Here is a 23,645-nt window from a genome sequence, read left to right on the forward strand (position 1 = left end):
CTAAAAAGCATTTTAAACAAAGATGAGGGTATGATGTTGAGAAGACATGTGGAAGTCTTAACTAGTTTGGTTAGCTTAGGCAAAGAAACAGGAGAAGAACTATCTAGAATGACGGGCCGGGTTGGAGTCGGGCGAGGTAGAGATCAGGCTGAAGCAGAGATTGTCCACAAAGAAAGCAAGCACAGACAAGCCTGATCCAAAACAGCACTCAAGTGTCCAAAACGGCAAATAGAGCTGAACACATCACTAGTCAGTGTGATCTAACAACACACACACACACACACACACACACACACACACACACACACACACACACACACACACACACACACACACACACACACACACACACACACACACACACACACACACACACACACACACACACACACACACACACACACACGTTCCTGGACCCATTCAAGAGAGTGAAACCAGGGAGGAATCAACCTGATGGAGACAGGTAAAACGAAGTAATGCAGTCAATTAGAGGAGGAGGTGAGTGAAGTCAGGAGGAGGAGGAGGAAGAGGAAGTGAGTAGGGTGTGAAGGACAAAGACGTGAGTGGGATCAGGATCAGGAGGAGGATATGTGATGTGTACCTTCAGTGTGATGATCTGAAGATCGTAGTCCACAAAACCCCTCACTGCTGTGCTCCTGGTCTACCTCCTCATTCGTCTCCTCCAGATTCTGTTGTTCTCCGTGAAACTTCACTGAGTCAGCATGCCTTTGTAATGTCTCACTTTCACAATAAGATTCCTCAAGTTGGGATTGTAATGTGCTTTCAAAATAATCGTCCTTGGGGCCCATCTGCAATTTGCTTTCAGAATACGAGCCCTTGGGTGGTGTGTGTAGTGTAATGTCAGAATAAGAGTCTTCTGCATATGTTTGTAAAGTCCTTTCAAAATAAGAATCATTAGGTTCTTTCTGTAATGAGCTTTCAGAATAGGAGTCATCATGTGCTTGTAATACGTGTTCTGAATAAGATTCCTTGGGGCATGACTGTAGAGTATTGTCAGAAAAAGAGTCTTCTGCATGACTTTGTAATGTCCTTTCAAAATAAGAGTGCTTGGGGTCTTTCTGAAATGTGCTTTCAGAACAAGAGACCTCTGCATCTGTTTGTAATGTGTTTTCAGATTTAGAGTCATTGGGTCTCGTCTTTAATGCGCTTTCAGAATAAGAGTCATTGGGGGTTGTAATCATTGTGCTTCCAGAATAAGAGTCCTTGGGCTGTGTCTGCAAAGTGTTTTCAGAACAAGCATATCCTGCACATATTTGTAATGTGCTTTCAGAATAAGAGTCCTTGAGATGTGTCTGCAAAGTGTTTTCAGAACAAGCATGTCCTGCACATATTTGTAATGTGCTTTCAGAATAAGAGTCCTTAGGATGTGTCTGCAAAGTGTTTTCAGAACAAGCATGTCCTGCACATATTTGTAATGTGCTTTCAGAATAAGAGTCCTTGGGGCATGACAGTGGAGCAGTGTCAGAACAGTCTTCTGCATGAATTTGTAATGTCCTTTCAAAATAACAGTCCTTGGGGCCTTTCTGCAGTGTGCTTTCAGCATTACAGTCCTTGGGGTCTGTCTGTAATGTGCTTTCAGCACAAGAGCCCTCTGCACATGTTTGTAATGTGTTTTCAGATTTAAAGTCATAAGGCTCTGTCTTCAATGTACTTTCAGAATAAGAGTCCTCAGGACAGGTCTGTAGAGGTTTTTCAGAACAAGAGTCTTTTGCATGTATTTGTAATGCGTTGTCAAAATAGGAGTCATTGGGGTCTGTCTGCAATGTGCTTTCAGAATAAGAGTCCTTGGGTTGTGTCTGTGATGTGTTTTTAGAACAAGAGACCTCTGCATGTGTTTGTAATTCATTTTTAGAACAAGCGTTATTGGATTCCGTCTGTTGTGGGTTTTCAGAATAAGAGTCAGAGTCTATCTCAAATGTGCTTTCAAGGTAAGAATCATGTGCATGTGTTTGTAATTCGTTTTCAGAATGAGAGGTCTTGGGTTGTGTCGAGGGAGAATTGACAGGATAAGAGTCTTTTGTAAGAGTCTGTAATGCCTTTTCGAAATAAGAGTCCCCAAGGTCTTTCTGTAATGTGTTGTCAGAACAAGAGTCCTCTGCATGTATTTGTAATGTGCTTTCAGAATAAGAATTCTCAGGGTATGTCTGTGATGTCCTTTCAGAATAAGTGTCCTTGGAACGTGTTCCTAATGAAAATGTTCCACAATAATCTTTCAGATGTTTTTGTTCGGTGACACTGTCAGAACAATTGTTCTGAGAATACGAAAGAAGCTCGTCTTTTACACAACGGAGCTCTTCAGGATTTTCTACTAGTCCGACATTTCCACGATAGGAGTCTTCGGAATGGGTTTCCTCTCTTGAATTTTTACAATAAAAGTCCTTCAAATGTGTTTTGAGTTTGATATTTTCAAAATAAGTGTCCTCAAAGTATGATTGCAGCATGTTGTTTTCAGAATAAGAGCTCTTTGAACGCGTTTCTGGAATATTTCCACAAAAGAGGTCCGTGGGATGAGGTTGTCTGATATGTCCACAATAAGAGCCCTCATAATGCAGAATGTTATTTCCCCAACGACTGTTCTCAGTGTGTGTCTGTTCGTTTTCAAAATAAGAGTCTCTCTTCACACATTCTTTTTCACCTCCTCCTAAGCCTTCTTTTTCTTCTTCTTTCTTTTCCCTTTTTATCACTTCTTCCCCTTTTTCTTGACACTGTTGTATATTCTGAACCCCCACTTCCTCTCCTAACCACACCTTTTCAAACTCTTCTTCATTTCCCTCTACCTTACTTTCATCCACCTCCTCTTTGCTCAAACACTTTCTCTCCTCTAATCGATGTTGCCTCCTTTTTATCCTCTTTTCTTCACTAACTGGCACTATGACCACATCTGTCTTTTTACTCAGTTCCTTTTCTTCCTCCTGTATTGGTTCCTTCTGACCCATCTCCTCCTTGCCCTCTTCATCACCCCTCTGCTGTTGGTAAGGAGAGACTTCAGTGACTGGACTGGTACCTTCAGTTTGCTCCTTCGCATCAGGAGGTGCAGAGGGTACCAGAGAGGGGGAGATGCTTCTACGGGAATGCTCGCTGAAGTCTTCTTCAATGAGTCTGGACGTCAGTGTGTGTGAGCTGACGTCCACAGAGGAGCAGGATGAGTGTGTGTTACTGTCACAGTGTGTTAGGGAGGTGTGTGTTAAAGCAGCAAAGGGAGAACTGGAACGCAAACATGTGTGTGTGTTAGTGTTTTCATCAGCCTCATGTGTGTGTGTGTTAGTGTGCTTTTCTGTCTCAAGTTTCTGTGTGTTAGCATGTGCCGTGGTCCTGGTTCTGTACTGCAGGCTAATGGACTGGGTCAATGATCCTTTCTGGGGGGAAAATCGAGGTAACTCCATCAGCTCCACATACTCCCCCTCCGACTCTTCATCCCTGCTGCTCTCTGCTGACTGGTCCGTATGGAATGGGAGGATCTTCACTTCCTGTCTGGAGAAGTTTAGATCCTGTTTGTTTGTAGATGTGAGCTCCTTCTTCTCTTTTAGGGCTGTTTGTGGCTGACTGTTGAATTGTGGGTAGACCACATCCTCCCAGGGGACCCGAAAGACATCTCCATGGGCAGAGAGGACGCAGTGCTCCAGTCTCGCTGCTCCATTTTGCTCCCTGTCCCTGTTTATGGAGTCAAGCCAGGACATGCTGAAGAGTCGCCTCAGAGCTCCATCTGACAGCTCCTGCTGCTCCACATGCTGAGTAGCGGCTGAAACGCTGCACAGGAGCAGGCGGGGGGTGATGGACACCCTGGAGGAAGTGCCTGAAACTTGAGAGGCAGCAGGAGCAACCAGCAGATAAAAGTCACCTGGGTAGAGAAGGTGCTGGTCCAGAGGACAGAGCTGAATGACTACCTTCTCATGGAGACACAGAGGCCATCCTTCATGACGAAACAGTAGACCGCAGTAAGGAGACTGGAGGGAGAGAAAATGATGTGACATCAGTTAAATCTGAGGAAAAACAAAAGAAAAAAAAACTGCTGAATTAAGTGAGTGTAAAGGGGACTTATGATAACAATCTCTCTCTTTGTGCCACAATGAGGGTCTCTGCTAGCCTGGTGAACTAAACCAAACTCTTGCTTTGCAGTTTGGTCTAGGAAGGCTCCACTGGAACCTCTTTGTTGTCCAGTAGAATGTTGAGATCGTTTGAAAAGACAACGGTAGAAACCACCCCACGACCGAAGGCCATCAATGGAGCGTTCCCAGACTAAATAACACATTTATTTAGTCTAGCTTGCCAGGCTAGGTCTCTGCTTCTTCTATAAACACTCCAAATGTGAATAAAAAACATGCATCTCTTTTCTGTCGGTTTTTCAATTCAGAATTATGTGCCTAAAATGAGCCGTGTCAAAAAGTCTCTTATTGTGATGTCACAGTAAGGGAAATACACACACACACACACACACACACACACACACACACACACACACACACACACACACACACACACACACTTGTCAATGCTGGTGCAGCAGCAGCTCTACTCCACAAGCATACGAACTCAGGCAGACAACTGCTGTATGTAGACTCTTCATCAAAGCATTAATGCCATAAATCAAAGAGACAAGGGAACAAGGGGGAGCTGTCCTCTGGAAACTCACACAGGCATTCTTCTGGAGGTCCTGCAGAAAGTGCTTTGCAGGTAGCAGGAAGTGGAGGAGGTAGCGGAGGCCGTCTCCTCTGTAGCAGCTGTCCACCACCCTGAGAACCTGACAAAGGACAGTGGAGGACGTGGCCTGAAAGGGTGGGAAGAGAACTGCCAGAGCTTTCTGGATGCAGCAGTCCAAAGACTCAGAGTCCTGGAAGAAAGCAGAGGAAGATGAGAACAGACAAGACCTGAGATCAGAAACCCAACCAGACCCTCAGATCCCTGATTAGACCTGGTGATGACCATAGACATATAAAAATACTGGACCAACCCCACCCATTGCTTTCATAAAGACATTTATGAAGCCAAATGGGCAATTCTCATCACCGCCATCTTAACCATGTCACACATCTCGTCATGCCCAGACAATCCAAAAATAGGTAAAGAGGTGGAGCTGAGTGTGGGGCTGTGAGGGTGGGAGCAAATGATTGACACTTATAAACTCAGAACCAATGTAGCTACGAGCTAACCCGATGCTACACGGAGCTTGGAGCTAATTTTTGACTGTTAAAATGCAAGCACAGTCTTGATCGGACAGCGATCTGAGTCAGGTGCCCAAGCTGCATATGTGAGTTCACGCTCTGCTCTGTCGCAGACTGGCACTATGACCACATCTGTCTTTTTACTCAGTTCCTTTTCTTCCTCCTGCATTGGTTCCTTCTGACCCATCTCCTCCTTGCCCTCTTCATCACCCCTCTGCTCAGTGACATCATTCTGACCTGGTCCCTCTCAGCTGGTGACACCAAAAGTTACAAGTAGCTTGGAGCCAACGGAGCTAGCTGCAAACTGTCTGAGCAAACCCGAAGCTAACATGGGTTTTCGGGTGCTTTTAGCCAGAATAGCTCCATTATTGGCTGTGTTTCTGTGGTCTCCCTCAGAGAGCTCCACAGGCAACCAGCCTAAAAGTTGTCCACATCACAGCTGAGCTTCAGATGGCAGGTTTTGGAGTCTTATATCCTGTTATTTTGACTCCTCAACCCGAACTGGAAAACTGCAACACGGCTCTACCGGACTTGAAACATGGATGTTTTATCTCCACAAATAACACAAGTTTTAAGGAGTTCTGCCATGTGGTGATGTTGCTAATGCTAACGGTTAGCTTAAACTAGCTGAGACATCCTTTGCGGATTCCTGGATATTAAACCTTCCCCATCGTTGGGGGTGAGTCCATGAATTCTACGTAGACCTTAGGGGATTTTCAAATCCTAGATTTTCACCGCCTATTATCTATCAGAAGCTCATGCAGAGAATAGGTGTAGGAGACTATTTTCATGTTCAGCCTGCATAAAAAACCCAGAGACCGATTATAATCAGAAAAAATATTGATAAATGTTTTTTCAGTCAAACGGAACCAACTGCTGCATCCCTCCTTCCACCATCAAACTCCCACAGAAACAAGATGAGCAAAAAACTTCTCGGGTCTCATACTCCCCGAGAAATGTGATCCCTCTGAAGGAAGTCACCCGAAACAAGCTTCTGCTTACCCTAACCCTGACTCTGGATCACCATTGTAAAATATAATGGATCCTACATCGCCATGGTAACAAAGACTGGAACATCCAGTGGGTCCAAACGAAGGCAACTGGTCTTCCTTGGTTTCTTGAAGACGTTTTGCTTCTCATCCGATGTGCTTCGTCAATTCAAAGTTTATAAACTCGACTCTCTCATTTTCCAGTCAGAATTGACAAAACTCCTTGGATGAGTGAAAGTCAAATTTATTTATAAAGCACATTTAAAACGGCATGGCAGCCAACCAAAGTGCTGCACAGAGGAAGGGGAACAAGTCAAAGAACAGATCAAACAACTAAAAACATGTAACCAATAAAAAGTAAAACCCTATTTGAATAGAAACATACATACAAGCATACAAGTGGATTGGATGAGAAGCGGAATGTCTTCAAGAAAAGTCCATTTGCCTTCATTTGAACCCTTTGGATTACCGTGACCTGGATGACTTCACCTGCATGAGACTGGAACATATTCACTAACTTGGAGACTTAGTTTATCAGCTGCTCGCTAGCAGGTGATGACTTGAGTGTTTGGGTTTAACTTGTTGACCACTCACTTGGGCCTCATTCGGGTGTCTGTGTGAATGCACTCGGCTCATGACACCAAAAAGTACCTGTATTAAAATATCTAAGAAATAAACAACAAATCTAGAGTGCCCTGTAGGAGCCATATGTGTCATTTCTTTTTGTGCACTTGAGAGGAGGCTTGGCCTCATTATTGGTTAATTGCTTGTGGAAGCACCAGCCTACTTAAGCCAACACAGATTGGACTCAGGTGTGGCTGGATGGGACAAACAGTTTTTTTACTGTGTGGCGAGGACTGTGGCTGGGTGTAACGGACTCTGCGGATTGTCACTGGGGCAAGTAACGCATGCACTGAAACCCACTTTAACTGCTGTAAATGGATCATCATGGACATTTTGGAACCAGACAAAATAATAAACATCATCGGAAATAAACTCAAGCTGCATTTCTTAAAGCACACGTAAAGACCACCCGCAACAGCTACCAGGTAGTGCCAGTGTATAGGGCACTGGCGCTACACACACATACAAGCATACAAGTGGATTGGATGAGAAGCGGAATGTCTTCAAGAAAAGTCCAGTTGCCTTCATTTGAACCCTTTGGATTACCGTGACCTGGATGACTTCACCTGCATGAGACTGGAACATATTCACTAACTTGGAGACTTAGTTTATCAGCTGCTCGCTAGCAGGTGATGACTTGAGTGTTTGGGTTTAACTTGTTGACCACTCACTTGGGCCTCATTCGGGTGTCTGTGTGAATGCACTCGGCTCATGACACCAAAAAGTACCTGTATTAAAATATCTAAGAAATAAACAACAAATCTAGAGTGCCCTTCGGTTCCTCGTAGATAAGAGCAAGGAGGCACAACTCTGTGGAAATAAGACCATCTCATAATTTAACCCAAAGCAGCAGCAGCAGCCAAAGATCACGGGTTTTGCAGTTTTCAAGCACAGTGTGAGTGTGCACTCTGTGTTGGTTACACCAAAAACAAAAGCTGCTGCTGTTAATTCACAAGACAAACTTTTAAATCCACCTGATCTCACAGGTTCTGCAGGTTCTGACCCTGGACGGTCATGATTCATCCCAGACTCATGGAATAACCAGTTATTGCAGGGTGTGGATAATCAGCATCATTTGTGAACTTTTGGAGCTGATTACCTGGTATTTGGTGACACATCTTTAACTTTTGTCTTCATGGTAACATTTTGTGTTTAAAAGGGCATGACTCTAAAAAAACAGCGGTTGCAGCCTCCGGTTACTAATTACAGTCACAGGAGACATGACCTCTGGCCCCTACACCAGCTGTCAGCCTCACACTGATCTGAGAACAGCCAAAAAGTAATCTGATTACTGACACGCCAGCCAGGGATGACCATCGCCAGACGCCGAATCATCTCAGAGGTTTCTGCAAAGACATTCAGCAGAACAATGATGTTTTTCTGTTAAGATGTACCAAGTTCTTCTCTAACAGTTTATTAGTTCTTAAATGTAGGGTGAATTGTGATCATTCTGTTACCATATGGGTGTCTTTTCTGTGGTTGAGGTCAAAAAGAAGACCCGTCACAAATGCAGCTCTTAACAACCTCAATTGAAGCTATATAGGTGGAAATGGGGGAGTGCCCGCTGGAGATATGACAGGTGCAGTTGATGCTTAGTTATTGTGCCGAGGTACGGATGGGAACATCCAACTTTTTAGAAATGTGTTGGCATCAAGAGGTGGACGAGATGAGGAGCTTTGGGGGGGATTAGCGAGTAGGATGGCAGAAGAAGCAGCAATAGCAGGATATGTGGTCAGCCCAGTGGTACCCTGGAGTTTGGTTCCACTGTGGCTGTGGCCAGATGTATGTGTGGATTTGGGAATGGTGGGAAGAGAGAGTAAGAGAAGTAGGACTGAAGTGATAGGTAGGTAGCACAAAGAGTGATTGATGGGTACCAGGTTCACTACACATGGTTATGTCAAGGTTTATACCAAGTCCCCACAATGCGGCTCAAAAATTGAGGCCAACCCGGAAGTACTAAAAATTGCAGTTCCACCCTCATCCACTAGGGGCTGGTGTCAGAAGCGAGCAAATCCTCATTGACTCCCATGTTAAAAATGCTAATTTCACATCAGAAATAAACATGTTTACAGCCTGGTACCAAAACATGTTTTTGGTTTAAATGATCTAGTTTACACTCATGACAACTCTGAGGGGGTGAATTTTTTTCTCACTCTTCTGTTTAAGTGTATTAAAAGCCTAAAATTCTGTATAATTAATGAGCGTCAGACCCACGTGACCACAGAGCTAGCTCCGTGGAAAGGCCTCAGTAGAGCCTCGGTCTGGCTTGGAAACTGTTCCGGGATTTTGAGTCTCTGTGTTTGTGTATTCTTTTTTGGATATTATTTGTGCAATTGTTGGACAAAATGACTTGCTGTGGCATTAATTGCACTAATAGAGCGTCCAAGGAGTCTCCACTTCATTTTTTTCGATAAGTAAAATTATATTTATGTATTTTAGGTCACTGCCGAGCTGAGCTTAGATTTTAACATGTACTGTTTAACCATGAAATTTAAATGTAATAGGGTAAAACCCAGTGCATTTAACATAATGCTGCACTTTAGAAAATGGGTTGAAATATAACATGTTGGTGGAGCTGGGTTCCGAATATCGGCTTGTGGAGCTCTCGGGAGACCGATGTTTTCCACCCGTTCTCCCCTCCCCGCAGCTCGGCGCATCTCTGTCTGATCGCGGCTTCTGTCTGCTGCGCGGGCTGCCGGCTTTCAGCAGGTCAGCCCGGCGTATCTCTGACTCAGAAGCTCTGGTGTTGTGCACAGTTAACTCCGGTTGTAGCTAGGTTGCTACCTCCGTTAGCTTAGCTCCCACCTCCGCATTAGCTTTGGGTTAGCTTCAGGTTAGCTTGTAGCTAGTTCGACTGGGTGTCGGCAGTTGATCCCAGCCTTACAGCCCCACCCTCAGCTCCACCTCTCTTCCCTTTTGTGGAATTGTCTGGGCTTGACGGAACCTGTGACACGGTCAAAATGGCGGTGGTGACCACCTCCCATTTAGCCTCAAAAACGTGTTATTGGAGCCTATGGAAATGAATTATCCATATATATGTCGATGGTTTATACTGATGCGTCGAGGGGGACTGGGGGCCAAATGGAGGTGGCGGTGTTTGGGGGCTAAGGATGTCCTGAGGTGGATAGACAGGTTTGGTGTGGGGAAAACTGGGATGAAAAGCATGACAAAAGCAGGTTATGAAGCAAAAATGGCAGAAAAAGTGGGAGGAGGAACGGACGGGAGGATGGATGGATGAAATACAGATGGGTGTGGGAGAGATGAGGACGGGGAGAGGTAGAAGAGAGGAGGTTGTGCTCTCTCTCAAGTTGAGGCGTGGCCATACAGGGTTAAACAGCACGTTGTTGCTAAAGCATCAATGCTAATCTAATGTTGCGGGAGAAAAGGCTCAAGTGCCTTTTCTGAAAACATTTGTTTTCAAATGAAAGTAGTTCATTTTAGGACGATTAATTAATGCTCGGAATGTTTTAGACAAAGCAGCAACGAATGTAAATTTATTTCAAATTATTGTTTGTTTGAAAGTTGTTAATAATTAGAATAGAATATTAATCCCACACTGGGAAAGTTCATTTGCTTCAGCAGCACATGCACCTAGAGAAAAGGAAGAAAAAAAAAAAAAGCAAGATTACAGATAAACAAAGATTTTTTTAAAGTGGCACAGCGACCAGCATCCTGTTGTGGTCGATGACGCAATGCTCCCCGTCCCACACTTGTGTACTACACACTCGAAGCCTTACTGCACACTTCCTCCAAATGCACTTCACAGAAGACCGTAGGAGACAGTGCGAGTGTTGGGATTGGGCCATTTATAGGAAGCAGGTGCTTTGAATGGGCGTTAATGGGAAGAAGATCAAAGTGATAAAAAAAAAATAAAATGATTATGTTTAAACATGACACACTTTCTTGATTCACTGATAATTGTTGATGTTTTCATTGCTTATGTTAGAGTTAAATTACTTGAGATGTATGTTTCCCCACTCTAAAAGGGGAAGATGAGTGGCCAGGTTAAATTGAAAAGGCGGGGTTTACAAGGACACATGCAGGTGGACTGCTGAAGGAAGTTCAGTCGTCATATTTCAAAGCCACCTCTTGCTGAGCTGCAGAAAATAAATTGACCTTTGTTGTTCAGAAAAGTCTCCGTAATGATCCATCCTTCCCCACACCACACCTCCCAGCATAACATGCTCCCTGGTGAAGAGCAGCTTCTGAGGATTCACCCTGAGGCAACCAGGCCATCAGGTAGGTCCCACGTGAGGACACAGAGGTGTGTTTTACTGCTGGAATGCTGAGATCATGCCTACACTTCCTCTCTTGTTCATCGTTCCTGATGTTCTGGGCGGTCTGAGTTTGCTGCCACATGCTGCAGCTTGTTGGAGGAAGACAAAGTTCTCCTCACACGGATTAAAGTTTCATCAGTCTCTGCTGCAGGGAGGGGGATCCCATCAGAACAACTCCACGGCAGGACATCGTCTGTTAGCAGAACCTTTTAAGGTCAGAGGTTCAGAAAGCCTTTTCTGCTGCGAGGAGCTTCTCAGCTGAACGTAGAGAAGCTGCAGCTTCTGTGAGGAGAACTTAAGCTTCCTCCAACAAGCTGCTGTAAACCCTGAATCTGAACATCTAAGAGTTTTGATGACAGAAGATGAGGTGAGGTTTTTCCATTCTGCCCAGATGGTTTCACTGGTTTGTCTCTTCAAAAATAAACTTCCTGTTGATGTCAGATGTATTTCCTACCTGTAGCATTCAGGACTAAGATATGCCATCTATAGGTCCATCTGACTGGGTTCCACAGCTCAGAGAGATGTGGAGCGATGCCAGGGATACTGAGGAGATCGGGACACTGTGAGAAGACAGGGGCGTCTCAGATGGTCCACCTTCTTATCCTGTGTTTGCTGCCCTTCTGGCAACAGCTGAGGCTAGACACCAAGTCAAACCTGTGACCTCCACATCGTGGCGTTTTCTCAAACAGCCAATAAGATTTGGAGGTTCTTGTCAGCAGGTGTGCAGTAAGAGGAGACCTGCTGATGTCTCTGAGGAGAGACAGAGATAATGACCATGTCCCTGTGGGACCCCACATGGGACAAGGAGCCCGGACAGAAACCTTTGAGCACTAACTGGGGGGATAAACGAGAGGAGAAGCTGCTGAGGTCAGCTTTGGAGCCTGATGTGGGGTCACCATGGAAACCCAGAGAGGAGAACGCCACAGCTCACTTATTAAAAGAGACAGACTTCAAAGATGCAGCTGCTACACAGTTTACCAACATCTAATCGGGTCAGAACCACCTCCTGGAACAGTCAGTGACATCATTCTGACCTGGTCCCTCTCAGCTGGTGACACCTCTCTGATCATCACTAGGTTGGTCCAAACATTCCTGGTTTCACCTTCAATAATCAGCAGCTAGACTGGATCGGTTCTGGTGAGAGCCTGATCCAAACGGAGGATAAGAACAGATGGAATGTCATGGGCGGTGTCAGAGGGTCCAAACTCTGGTACCGCCTGTTTACTAAAACAAGAATGGAGGGAAGGAAGTCAGATTAAAGTCGAGCATTTATGAATTTAACGTAACCTGAAGGCAACGCAGCAGGTTCTGGTCCTGCTGGAGTGGGCGGGGGGCTGGGCTGGGTGTGTGTGGGTGTGTGTGGTATCAGTGTGTGTCAAGGTTCATATTTCAGGAAGAAGATGGAGCACTGAAGACAAATCCTGACACACTGCAGGAACATAGGTTCTGAGTGCGGACTGGACCTGAATCACGCCACCCACATACTTCCTCTTGCTGTCAGATCTGGTGCAATAAAGAGCCTATAGGCATGGTTCCGGTGGCTGACATGTGACCCAACAGGCAACGCGTTAAACCTGATCCATGTGGTGGGGCCACAGCAGCTGCTCCAGATTTAGTGGAACCACAGAGGTTCTGACTGGACCCGGGCCATCATCAGAACAACTGGCTCTGAAGGTTTCAAACGTTATCTGTTGTATCTGTTGTAACCTCATCTGAGATTCCAGAACGACTCCTCACCCTAAACATTCCAGTAGCACCACCCCCCGACAGGTCCAAACAGCTCTGGTTTCCAGCGTCAGAAAGAGTCCGAACATGTAGCGCTCTTCGTCTGGCACAAAACCTCACCAGCCTCCACGCAGTCCGAGTGGAAGCCTCAAGAGGAATTCCGGCTCAGAAGGAGGAAAAACAAAAGCCACCTCAGAATTAAATCCAAACTCACTTATGATGGTTATGGACCAGACGGGTTTAGAAGAAGACGACAAAGAAGGAAGGTGTTCTTGTGCAGCACCTTCCAAGATAAAATTACAAACTGCTTAATGGGCAGAATAAAGCATTAAACAAGCAGGACCTAAATATACAGAAATAATAGAAACACCAGCACGACAAGTTAGTGAGGAAGATGAAGGCGAGCAGGTGATCACGCCAAAGACAGTTTTCAGCTGCTTTAGGAGCCCTCTGAGCCCACCTTCAGGCTCAGAAGGGGAGAGTTCTTGAGTCTGGGGTCCACAGCCGCAAATGATCTAGGGGTGGGAATCAAAAACTGGTTCTTGTTGAGAACCGGTTCCCATTGTTTAAATTCCCAGGTATCGTTCGCCATCGTCGGCGCGAATAACGTCACCACGCACGTTGCATAGCTTACGCAAGCAGGAAACATGGCTTCTACGCTGCACGAACGCTTGAAAGTTTGATTATATTTTACAAGAAAGGATAAGAGGGTAACTTGCAGTAATTGCAAAGTAAATATTTCATCAAGGGGAGGAACCCTTACCCACGCGGTCACTCAAAGCTAATGTCGTGTTTTTGACCCACTCCAGACTAGTGAATTTCAACACAGCAGCAGCGGTGGCGTTTGCACGTCCTCTCCTGTTAATGCTGCAGGTAACTAATCATCCAACACCGCTATCATGTTAGCGTTATTTACCTCATAGACACACCTCCACACTAGCAGACTCCAGTGACAAAGGCCTGACCTGTCATGATTTTTCCCATTCTGCAAACGCTACAGCAACACTGCACCAAACAAACTCTTTTAGTTGCCCCTTGGCATATTCTTTTAGCTTTTTTGGTTTTACTGGTGCTGTTTTTAGTGGGTTTCATCCAGTTGTTCCCTTACCCGCCATAGTGATTTTACTTGTTCTCTTTGTTTGTCCTTTTAATTGTGGTTTTTATGCTTTTCAATGAATCCCTCGGTTTTTTTGCTACATGTCTGTTGTTGTGTTTGAGCCTTTGCTTCACTGGCTGCCAGTCAACTTCAGGGTTCATTTCAAGATCCTGGTTCTGGTCTACAGGGCCTTACATGGACAAGCACCATCTTACAATGGTGATCTTCTTAGTCCCTACACCCCCAGCAGGTCCCTGAGGTCCAGTGATCAAAGCCTACTGGTTGTGCAGCACCAGGCTAAAGACCAAAGGTGACAGATCATTTGCTGCTGTGGCCCCCAGACTCTGGACCTCTCTCCCCCTGAGCCTGACATCAGTGGACTCAGTGGTCTCCTTTAAAAAGCAGCTGAAGACTCACTTGTTCAAGCTGGCTTTTGTATGACCTTCTTCACCACTCTCTCTTTATTCTGCTCTCCCCACCTATTCCACCTTCCTCAGGATCCACTGGTTTCCCTCTTTCCTATTCACTCTCTCTCTTTCTTAACATCCCAATTGCCAATTTTTGCTCATTAGGCCCGAGCAGCGAAAGCGCTGCGAAGGCCTCTTGTTTTTGCTCTGTTTATTCTTTTTTATTTATTATTCTTAGCCCGCTTTGAATGGCCTTTTGGGGACCTTAACATACCCCAAAACTCACAATATTTTGCACACTTGTCAGGCCTGGTGAAAATTTTGATATTTTAAAGGTCCCAAAAAAATTGCAAAGAAAATGACTGAACAGCGCCCCCTACAAAGTGAAAAAAAAAACCCTCTCCATAAAGCTTAGATTATCGTACAGTTATGAAATTTGGTACACTTGTAGTACTCAACAGGCCGCACAGAAAAGTCTCTTGCAAGCATGGTCAATATCAAACAGGAAGTCGGCCATTTTGGGTTGAAATGGCGATTTTTGGCCGTTTTTGCCGTTTTTAGGGTCCGTTTCTGATTGGATTGCTCGATCATTTTTCGGACGATCGTCTCAAAAATTGTGTAAAATTGCTCAGAAGGGATGGGCGAACAAAATGAGACAAGGATTCTGAGTTTTCGTATATGCTGAAGGGGCGGGGCCAGGCCTCGAAGTTTGACTACTCGCCAAAAAAATTTAAATTGCTATAACTTCATAACTGAATGGAATAGAGTTACCAAACTTTCTGTGGTCATTCGTCATCCACCCAAAAAGTAAACTGAATGGTCGGATGATGATATCACACACGCCCCGCCCCCTCAGGACCTAAAAGGTCAAGTTTTACTGTGAAAGGTCCCAAATTGCTCTATTACACTTAATCACCACAAATTTGTAGCTGGTAACTCAAGACAAATGGGGGGTGCTTGGCGTCACTTTATGGGAGTTTTCGGCAGAGGGCGGGGCTGTGGCGGTGCGGCGAAGTCAGGCGTACCGCCGTGGCCTTACGTTTGCCTCCCATTTCGTGATTTCTAAAGATATCGTCACGAAACCTCTTGTGAGTGATCCTAGTCCGGCCCCCCAAAAGACCTGATGTGAACATCCAGTGGGCGTGGCCTATTTTCTGAAATAGCGCCCCCTAGGACCATTGAAACTGTCAGCCCCAAGCCATGCTTTGACTGAGGATTACGAAATTTGGTACACTAATGTGGTGTCTCAGGACCTACAAAAAAGTCTCTTGGACCCAAGTGCAAATTCGAACAGGAAGTCGGCCATTTTGGTCCAAGTACGCGATTTAGTGGTTTTCGCACACGTTGTTTGGGGAGTCATGCTCCGTCGCCCTTTTCACCAATCGCCTTCAAACTTCTGCTATATACTCTTAAGACGTAGGGGGGAAAATTCAACCGTCGGATTTTTCAAAAGTTGAAAGGTGTGGGCGTGGCTAGGCCTCAAACTTTGACCTGTCGCCACACCACTCTTTTTTTCACAGCTCCCAACTGGACTCCTTTTACCTAATCAGCAGGAATCTCTGGCAAGTAGCAGTAGACAACTTGAGGTCACTTGGTCTCCAGTACTGGCAGGTTTCAAAAAAAGGCGGGGCTTTGGGAGCATGGCGAAAATCGCCACCACGCCATGGAAATACGTTTGCCTCTCATTTCTTCAGTTATCGTGATGTCGCTACGGAACTTCTGGTGAGTGATCCTAGTCTGACCCCCAAGAGACATGGACAGCTGAATAATGTGGGCGTGGCCTAATTTATGAAATAGCGCCCCCTAGGACCATTTAAACTAATAGCCCCAAGCCATGCTTTCACTGAGGATTACGAAATTTGGTACACTAATGTGGTGTCTCAGGACCTACAAAAAAGTATCTTGGAGCAAGGCGCAAAATCGCACAGGAAGTCGGCCATTTTGGTCCAAGTACGCAATTTAGTGGTTTTCGTACACGTTGTTTGGAGAGTGATGCTCCATCGCCCTTTTCACCAATCGCCTTCAGACTTCTGATATATACTCTTAGGAAGTAGGGGAAAAAATGCAACCGTCGGATTTTTCAAAAGTTGAAAGGTGTGGGCGTGGCAAAGCCTCAAACTTTGACCTTTCGCCACACCACTCTTTTTTTCACAGCTCCCTATTGGACTCCTTTTACCCAATCACCAGGAATCTCTGGTAAATAGCAGCAGACAAGTTGAGGTCACTTGGTCCCCAGCACTGGCAGGTTTTGAAAAAAGGCGGGGCTTTGGGAGCATGGTGAAATTCGCCATCACGCCATGGAAATACGTTTGCCTCTCATTTCTTCAATTATCGTGATATCACCTCGAAATTTGTTGTGAGTGATCCTAGTCTGACCCTCAATAGAAATGGTCAGCTTAAGTTTGTGGGCGTGGCCTATTTTCTGAATTAGCGCCCCCTAGTACCATTAAAACTGTCAGCCCCAAGCCATGCTTTGACTGAGGATTACGAAATTTGGTACACTAATTTGGTGTCTCAGGACCTACAAAAAAGTCTCTTGGAGCCAAGTGCAAAGTCGCACAGGAAGTCGGCCATTTTGTTCCAAGTACTCGATTTAGTGGTTTTCGCGCACGTTGTTTGGAGAGTGATGCTCCATCGCCCTTTTCACCAATCACCTTCAAACTTCTGCTATATACTCTTAAGACATAGAGGGAAAAATTCAACTGTCGGATTTTAAATAAGTATAAAGGTGTGGGCATGGCTAAGCCTCAAACTTTAACCTGTCACCATTACATTACTTGACTTAATAACTCCCATGTGCACGATCAGATCTATACCATACTTTGTCTGTGTGATCACTGACCACATCTGAAGACATTGACAATGTGGACAGCTGACATCCCCTAAGTCCCACCCCCTACTACAGGAAGTCTATTGTTTTAAGGTGAAATGCCCATATTTGTCATGATCTGAAAGCTTTCCAGCGCCCCTAGATAAGTTTAACCTACAATAACTTCAAAAAACGTGGTCAGAAAAGCATTACAGTTGGTCTGTGTCATCACACCACCAGAGTCGTAAAGGTATAGTATGCCCTAGTTGTGAGACGTGTAATATAATGGTGGGATAAGAGGTGATGCTGAGTCAGGGTGAGGTGCGGATGAGGTGATCGTTTGCAGTTTCTGGTGTCGGGGTGGTCGACGTTTCTGTTCCGCGGACGTGCCCTGGTGCCCCGGGCTGCCGGCCAGGCCGGAGCGGCGCGGAGCTGCGAGGGCCGAACGACGCTGCTTGCAGCTTTAATTTTAAATATATTTTTAAACATTTTCTAAATGCTTTTTCATATTTTAACATTTTTTTTTGTTTTTGTGAAGCGCCTCGTGATTTTTATCTTGAGGGGTGCTATAGAAATGATACTTTCTTCTTCTTCTTCTTTGGCTTTCTTATGTACAGCATTTTGGTTAGCCAACATGCTATTTTAAACTGTGCTTTATAAATAAAATGCTATGGAAAGAAGATGACTGTCTTCATAGGGAGCATAAAAAAGAACATTGGAAAGATCTTTCCAATCAATACAGGTACAATTGATTAATTATCATTAATAAACTGACAGTTATAATGCAGGAGGCCATGTGCCATTAGTTTTTCTTGCCGCCTATCGAAGTACCCTGGAACTGAATTGATAAAAGAACTGGATTGATAAACAGAATCGACAATGCCACTGATATTGATAAAAATGTATCATTTCCCACCCTTAAAATGACCTGTCACCTTTGGTCTTTAGCCTGGTGCGCTGCACAACCAGTAGTGTCAGAATGGTTCGACAGTTGTAGGTCAGATGAGGTTTGGGTCCGACAAGTCAGTTACGGGTCAGATGGGTCAGAGCCAAACATAGATCAGCACAGATCTGGAGATGTCCACCTGGAAACAAGAACGTTCTACAAACTATTTGTACTAAATTCTAAAAAGAAAACGGGCTTTTCTGTGTACGTAAACAGGGCACAGGTGTGTTTAGACTCACGGAGTTTTCTAACACTCCTCGTGCTCTGATTCTGCACACCAACTAAGGATGTTTTCGTCTCAAATGTTCACTTGGGGACGTCGTGCTTCCGTGCCATGCTAGATGGTTTTTGCATATTTTGCAGGTCACCCGTCTTTTCATGACATCTAGAGTGAAGTGCTCCCATACTCGTGAGGTTTTTGTTCGGGGTTTCTCTTCAGTTTTGTCGCTTCTATTTTTCTTCCGTATTTCTTCTTGATCCGCCATCTCTCACAGCAAGATGCGCGTCAGTAACGTGTTACGTCATGAAAACCGAGGGCACTTATTGACTCGTTTCTTCTTCTACGGCTCCACTGGTAGATCAGTGGCTCATTACTGCCACACACTGGCGGCAAATTTAACAGATTGTAACCGATGTCAGATTGTGGTAAAAATAGACTTTATGCGGTAAAATGTGATTATTAAACAACTAATTGATGACTAAAAAAGTTGTTAACTATTTTAATAATCGATTAAATCGATTAGTTGTTTCAGCTCTAATTGGTGGATGATGTCGGGAAACATTGGATGAGAACACGTTGAGCTCATGGAGCAGGACCTGTGATAAGACCACTGCACTTGTACATTATGATGTGGGTATCTGAGTTTACATGATGACATCAGTGCGCGCGCACACACAAACACACACCTGTGTCCTGCTAACATTGAGCATCATCACATAAATCATTGCTAATGTCTAATTGAAGAAAAAAGTCCTCCAAAAACAAACAAAAACAAAACAAATGGACAAAGACCTGGAGAAAAGAGGAAGTGCAGGTTTCCACTGATACCTGGTCAGGAGACTAGTTATGAATGTTAATATAATTATAGTTATGTGCAGCTGAACATAGAGGGTGTACATAAAGGCGTAATGAAGCCATTAAAGACAAAAACTAAATCATAGAAATAACAATGACAGTGTTATTGTTATTTACACAATTTACACAAACTACAACTAGAGATGGGTTTTTGGTTCTGCTGAAGTCGGTGCTGGTTTGGGGGGGGGGTGCAGCACTGATGTAGCAGCAAGATGTAAACCAGGTGATTTAAATGGAACCAAACCACACAGAACCAAGTCCCCAGGCCGATCCTGGCGTGGACCCTGCTCCTGAATCCTTTACAAAGGCTGAGCTGACGCTTGTTATGGTTCCTATTCCAACGGGTATGAGCTTGTTCTCGTCCCACACCCATTTCCACCATGTCCCCAAACAACACCTCTGTCCTGCTCAGGTGTGTGAGTGTACAGCATCCTCATCAGTCAGTGACTCATTGTCAAACCCTTCCTGGTTTCTATAACTCACATCCAGCATGAATGGTGCATTCCAGATGCAGATCGTCCTCATCGGCAGGACTAGAGGCAGCTTCTTTACACACAAACATGTCAAAGCCACATTTTATTCTTCAGTTTACACCTGTCCGGTCTCTGTTACCATGGTGATCCAGTCAGTGCAGCCTTTGTGAGCCTAAAACCCAAACTTTCATCTCAACTTAGCCAATTAAACAGGAATGAAACTGAGCGAGAAACAACTCACTTAAAATCGTCTGGTATCGCTCATTTGCAACTTCAAACCACACACACACACACACACACGCACGCATGCACACACACACACACACACGCACGCACACACACACACACACACACACACACACACACACACACACATACACACTCTTCAGGGACAAGACTAACTCTCACACCTTGATGGGAGCATAGCGCCCCGCTAACCCCTCCCCCCAACACAGCAGATTTACACAGTTACACACTCAGTTGAGTTGCACACTTCAACTGCTGACTCTTTGCTACTGTGTGTGTGTGTGTGTGTTTTGTATGTGTGTGTAAATGTGTGTGTATGTCTGTTATTGTGTTAGTGTGTGTGTGTGGTCTCACCATGCTGCCTGCACATAGCCTGTAGTTGTGTTTTCCAGCCTGACACCATGTTCTCTCTCCCTCTCTCTCTCCCTCTGTGAGCCTTTCTTCTTGTCAGCTCTAACTTGTTTGAAGCCCTGCCCCCTCTCTCTTCACCGCCCCCTGCTGGCAGAGGTTGTATTAATCTCTCGACTGTGCAAAAGAATTGATTCTCATGTGAACAATTCTAAACCTTTCCATGACCTTTCACAGACCAACGCACCCTCTCAAGACATGCAGCACCTTTAGAAAGGCGTTGGAGCTCCTGTTTTACTGTGAGATTCAACCCCAGGACTCTGATGGTGGATCAGTTAGACGTCATTATTGGACGTGGACCACTCCTCCGCCTCCTATCTGAAACCTTTTTAATCACGAGGGAGTAACTCACATGATTCACTCATTTAACTGAAATAATCTAATAAATGTGTCCAATGGGTCTACTCCATTCCACCAGAATCTGTTTGGTTTATATTCCGTCAAACTGATTTGTTGTTTGTCCAGCACCTTGTGGTGTTGGACATGATGGACCAGGACATTCTCTAAACTCTGGATAGTTTTAGCTTTGCTCAAATGCTCCTATTGTGAAAAACCCAGGTTGATCAATTGAAGGTTTTCAGTTGGATGTATTCCCCCCCCCCATCTGTTCTGACTGATGCAACTGCCGCTGTTGGTGAGGACAGGGGGACAGTAGGATGGTCTGCCACCTGCAGAATAGGTCCCGTGTTTGTCGCCTGGATCCAGTTGCTGATCCGGTCAGCGTTCAGTCTCTGAGGCTGGTCTCCACAGCAGCACCAGAGAAACCAGTTCCCACTCTGGGCTTTGTGTTGGTTTCCAGGAGCTGTACCCCCCACTCCTGCCTGTCACTGTAATGGGAGCACTGGGGAGAATGGAAACCCTCTGATCCCACACTGATGGGGGTGACAGCTGTGATGAAGACTACTGTGAGTCAGAAGTCGTAACCATGGCAACATGGAGCATAAACAAGCATCTATCCGAAGCCCCAGCATTGTTAGTATGTTTCCTCTTCAGATTCACTCCTTCACTCTGCTTCAAACTGAGTGAGTGAACTAATAAACGGATCAATGATCTCCCAGCTGCTTCCTTGAGTGAATGAGAGACATTCTGATCTGCCCCTGTTTGTCTGCTTTGGAAGAGAACACCTGGATCTTCTGATGTGCAGCTAAAGCACCTGGAACCCCTTCAGAATGTTTCAGATCTTTATAGGGTGCTCCTGACTTTTCAGGAGGGGTTATGACCTTTCACAGCATAATAGGATGTTTCAGAACATTTCAGAACATTTTAGAACATGTCAGGACAGAGATCCTCAGACGTTTCTCTTGTCAGAGCGAGGAGGAGGAGGTGAAATGAAGGTCCTGGTGTGACAAGCAGCCACCTGCAGCAGCTCTCTGTATCTGTGTACCTGTTAGCAGACTCTGTCAGAGTGAAAATCTGATTCTGTTGATTAGAAGCCAGAATGCTTGTTTGGGTCACGCTTAAACCTGGTGAAGTTCAGAGGAGGCTCCTGGCTCTTCTGCAGGGCTCACCTCACCACAAATGCACTTAGTGAACACCCTGACTATGTAGCAGAGGCTTAGTGTTGGTCTGGCACCATTTGCTCTGGTTCCTGTTTGGGTTTTTAGAATTAGATTCCTGTTTGATATAAAACTATCTATCATCGCACTGATCAACACATCTACCTGCCAGGACACGGCTCTCGAAAACTCCCCAACATTCCTGAGCTGAACTTCATCTGCTGAACCCTAAAGCTCAGGATCCTGCTAACAGCAACATAAACAAGCTACACAATCAGCTCTTCTGAGGCTGCTACTGGCATCATTTGCATATTCAGTCAGAAAACAACATGGGGAGAAGTCTTTTCAGCTGCCAGAGCAGCAGATTCCCAGCACCGTTGGAAACAAAAGAGGAAAAATACTCACCCCCTTCTGGAGTTGAACTCCCACTCAGCTCCTCTTAGAACAGACGGGTCCAAAGTGAGCTCCACAGACAAAAGTGTTAAGCTGCAAAGGAGAGGAGGCAACAGAGACAGATCAGCTGTTTGCCCAGCATCCATAAAAACTCAAGCTGCAGGAAGTTCTGCCCCAATGAGCTCAGAGCACACTAGATTTGCCCCCGGTCTGCTCAGAAAACATTGGCTCCGCCCCAAAACTGCATGGGAAGTATTGACCCTGCCCACTATGATATTCTGGAAGCAGCAGCTTTACCCCAAGTTTGTTCAGAAAGAACAAGCTCCACCCCAAACTGCTCAGGAAGTATTAGCTCCACCTCAGTCTAGTCAGGAAGTATTAAAACCCCTGGAAGTATTAACTATGCTTCCAAACTGTTTGGGAAGTCTTACCCTGCCCCTTATGTAGCTTTACTAGGAAGTAGGTGCTCCAACTACAACTTTCTCCAGAAACATTAGCTCCACCCCCATTCCCCTCAGAACCCTACAGATATGCCCTTGACCCACTCAGTGAATTTCAGTTCTAACCCCTATCATCTCAGAAAGTGTTAGCTCTGCCCCTGATATGCTTAGCCAACATCCAATGCTCAGCAGTCAGACCACTAGAAACGCAGACTCCTAGACACATCGGGCACAAGGGTGTTGGCAGGACTTTAGAGGACATTCTTTGGACAAGATCTAGATCTTTAAATAGACCAACAGGAGCTGCAAACACCTCAACCACAGAGAAACTCAGACAGCTGCACACAATCAAAACTCAAGTTACAAAAACTTTCCAGAAAATCTACATTTGAGTTTTTTATGTTTGTTACAACAGATTCAGTTCTTCGGTCCCAAAGTGTTTGGCCTGCAGCCAAGACAGCACCCCCTGCAGGAACATTCCTGTGGTTGTCACGGGTATTTGGTGTGACTGGTCCGGTCTTTGTGAGGGCAGCGAGGACAGCCGGTCTGGTTTTGTTTAAACAAACGTGGCTAGCATTAGCAATCCATAAATGCCGCAGCAGATCCCAGCTGCCTCAATTATACCGACCCTGTAGGAACCATGGGTTTCCCCAAATTACGTTCATTTGTGTGCAACATAAGACTCTCCATCCATCCATCCATCCATCCATGTGTGGTTGGGTCACAAGTAACAGGTCCAAAAATGAATCAAAGACCATGAAAACAAGACGAAAAACTGTCTAATCATATAACAGAAGGAAAAGTTCTACCCAACATCTCAGCAGATTCTTAATTAGTTTCTGTTGATTATGTCTGATTGTTCATGCTAAAGTCAGAGTGGCCGGTCATTTTTGAAAATAACAAGTAAAACATGGTTTCAGTGAACTTGGTCTTTAAACAGGAAAAACAGTTGTCAGCAGTCATTAGATAGTTTCACTCGGACCAGGGCCGAATTGTGACTGCAGAGGCTCCTGGGCACAGACGTTTTATTGCCTTTACCACTGTTTTTAGTTTTGTTTGAC

At 45.1% G+C, this 23,645-nt stretch overlaps 1 protein-coding gene across 3 annotated transcripts in view; it reads right to left on the minus strand.

The window, feature by feature from the left end:
- The window catches only part of plekhg4 (pleckstrin homology domain containing, family G (with RhoGef domain) member 4), a 66,582-nt gene that overhangs the window by 27,989 nt on the left and 14,948 nt on the right, over window positions 1-23,645 (minus strand). For all 3 annotated transcript variants that reach the window (XM_070555051.1, XM_070555050.1, XM_070555049.1), the window contains exons 2-5: window positions 22,157-22,237; window positions 20,202-20,342; window positions 4,652-4,849; window positions 602-3,965 (exon numbers count right to left, since the gene is read on the minus strand). In XM_070555051.1, coding sequence (XP_070411152.1) covers window positions 602-3,965; window positions 4,652-4,849; window positions 20,202-20,204 — 3,565 coding nt within the window. In that variant the 5' untranslated portion in view covers window positions 20,205-20,342; window positions 22,157-22,237. The remainder of the gene's footprint in view (window positions 1-601; window positions 3,966-4,651; window positions 4,850-20,201; window positions 20,343-22,156; window positions 22,238-23,645) is intronic.

This window comes from Nothobranchius furzeri, chromosome 9 (assembly GCF_043380555.1).
Source record: "Nothobranchius furzeri strain GRZ-AD chromosome 9, NfurGRZ-RIMD1, whole genome shotgun sequence".
Lineage (NCBI taxonomy): Eukaryota > Metazoa > Chordata > Actinopteri > Cyprinodontiformes > Nothobranchiidae > Nothobranchius > Nothobranchius furzeri.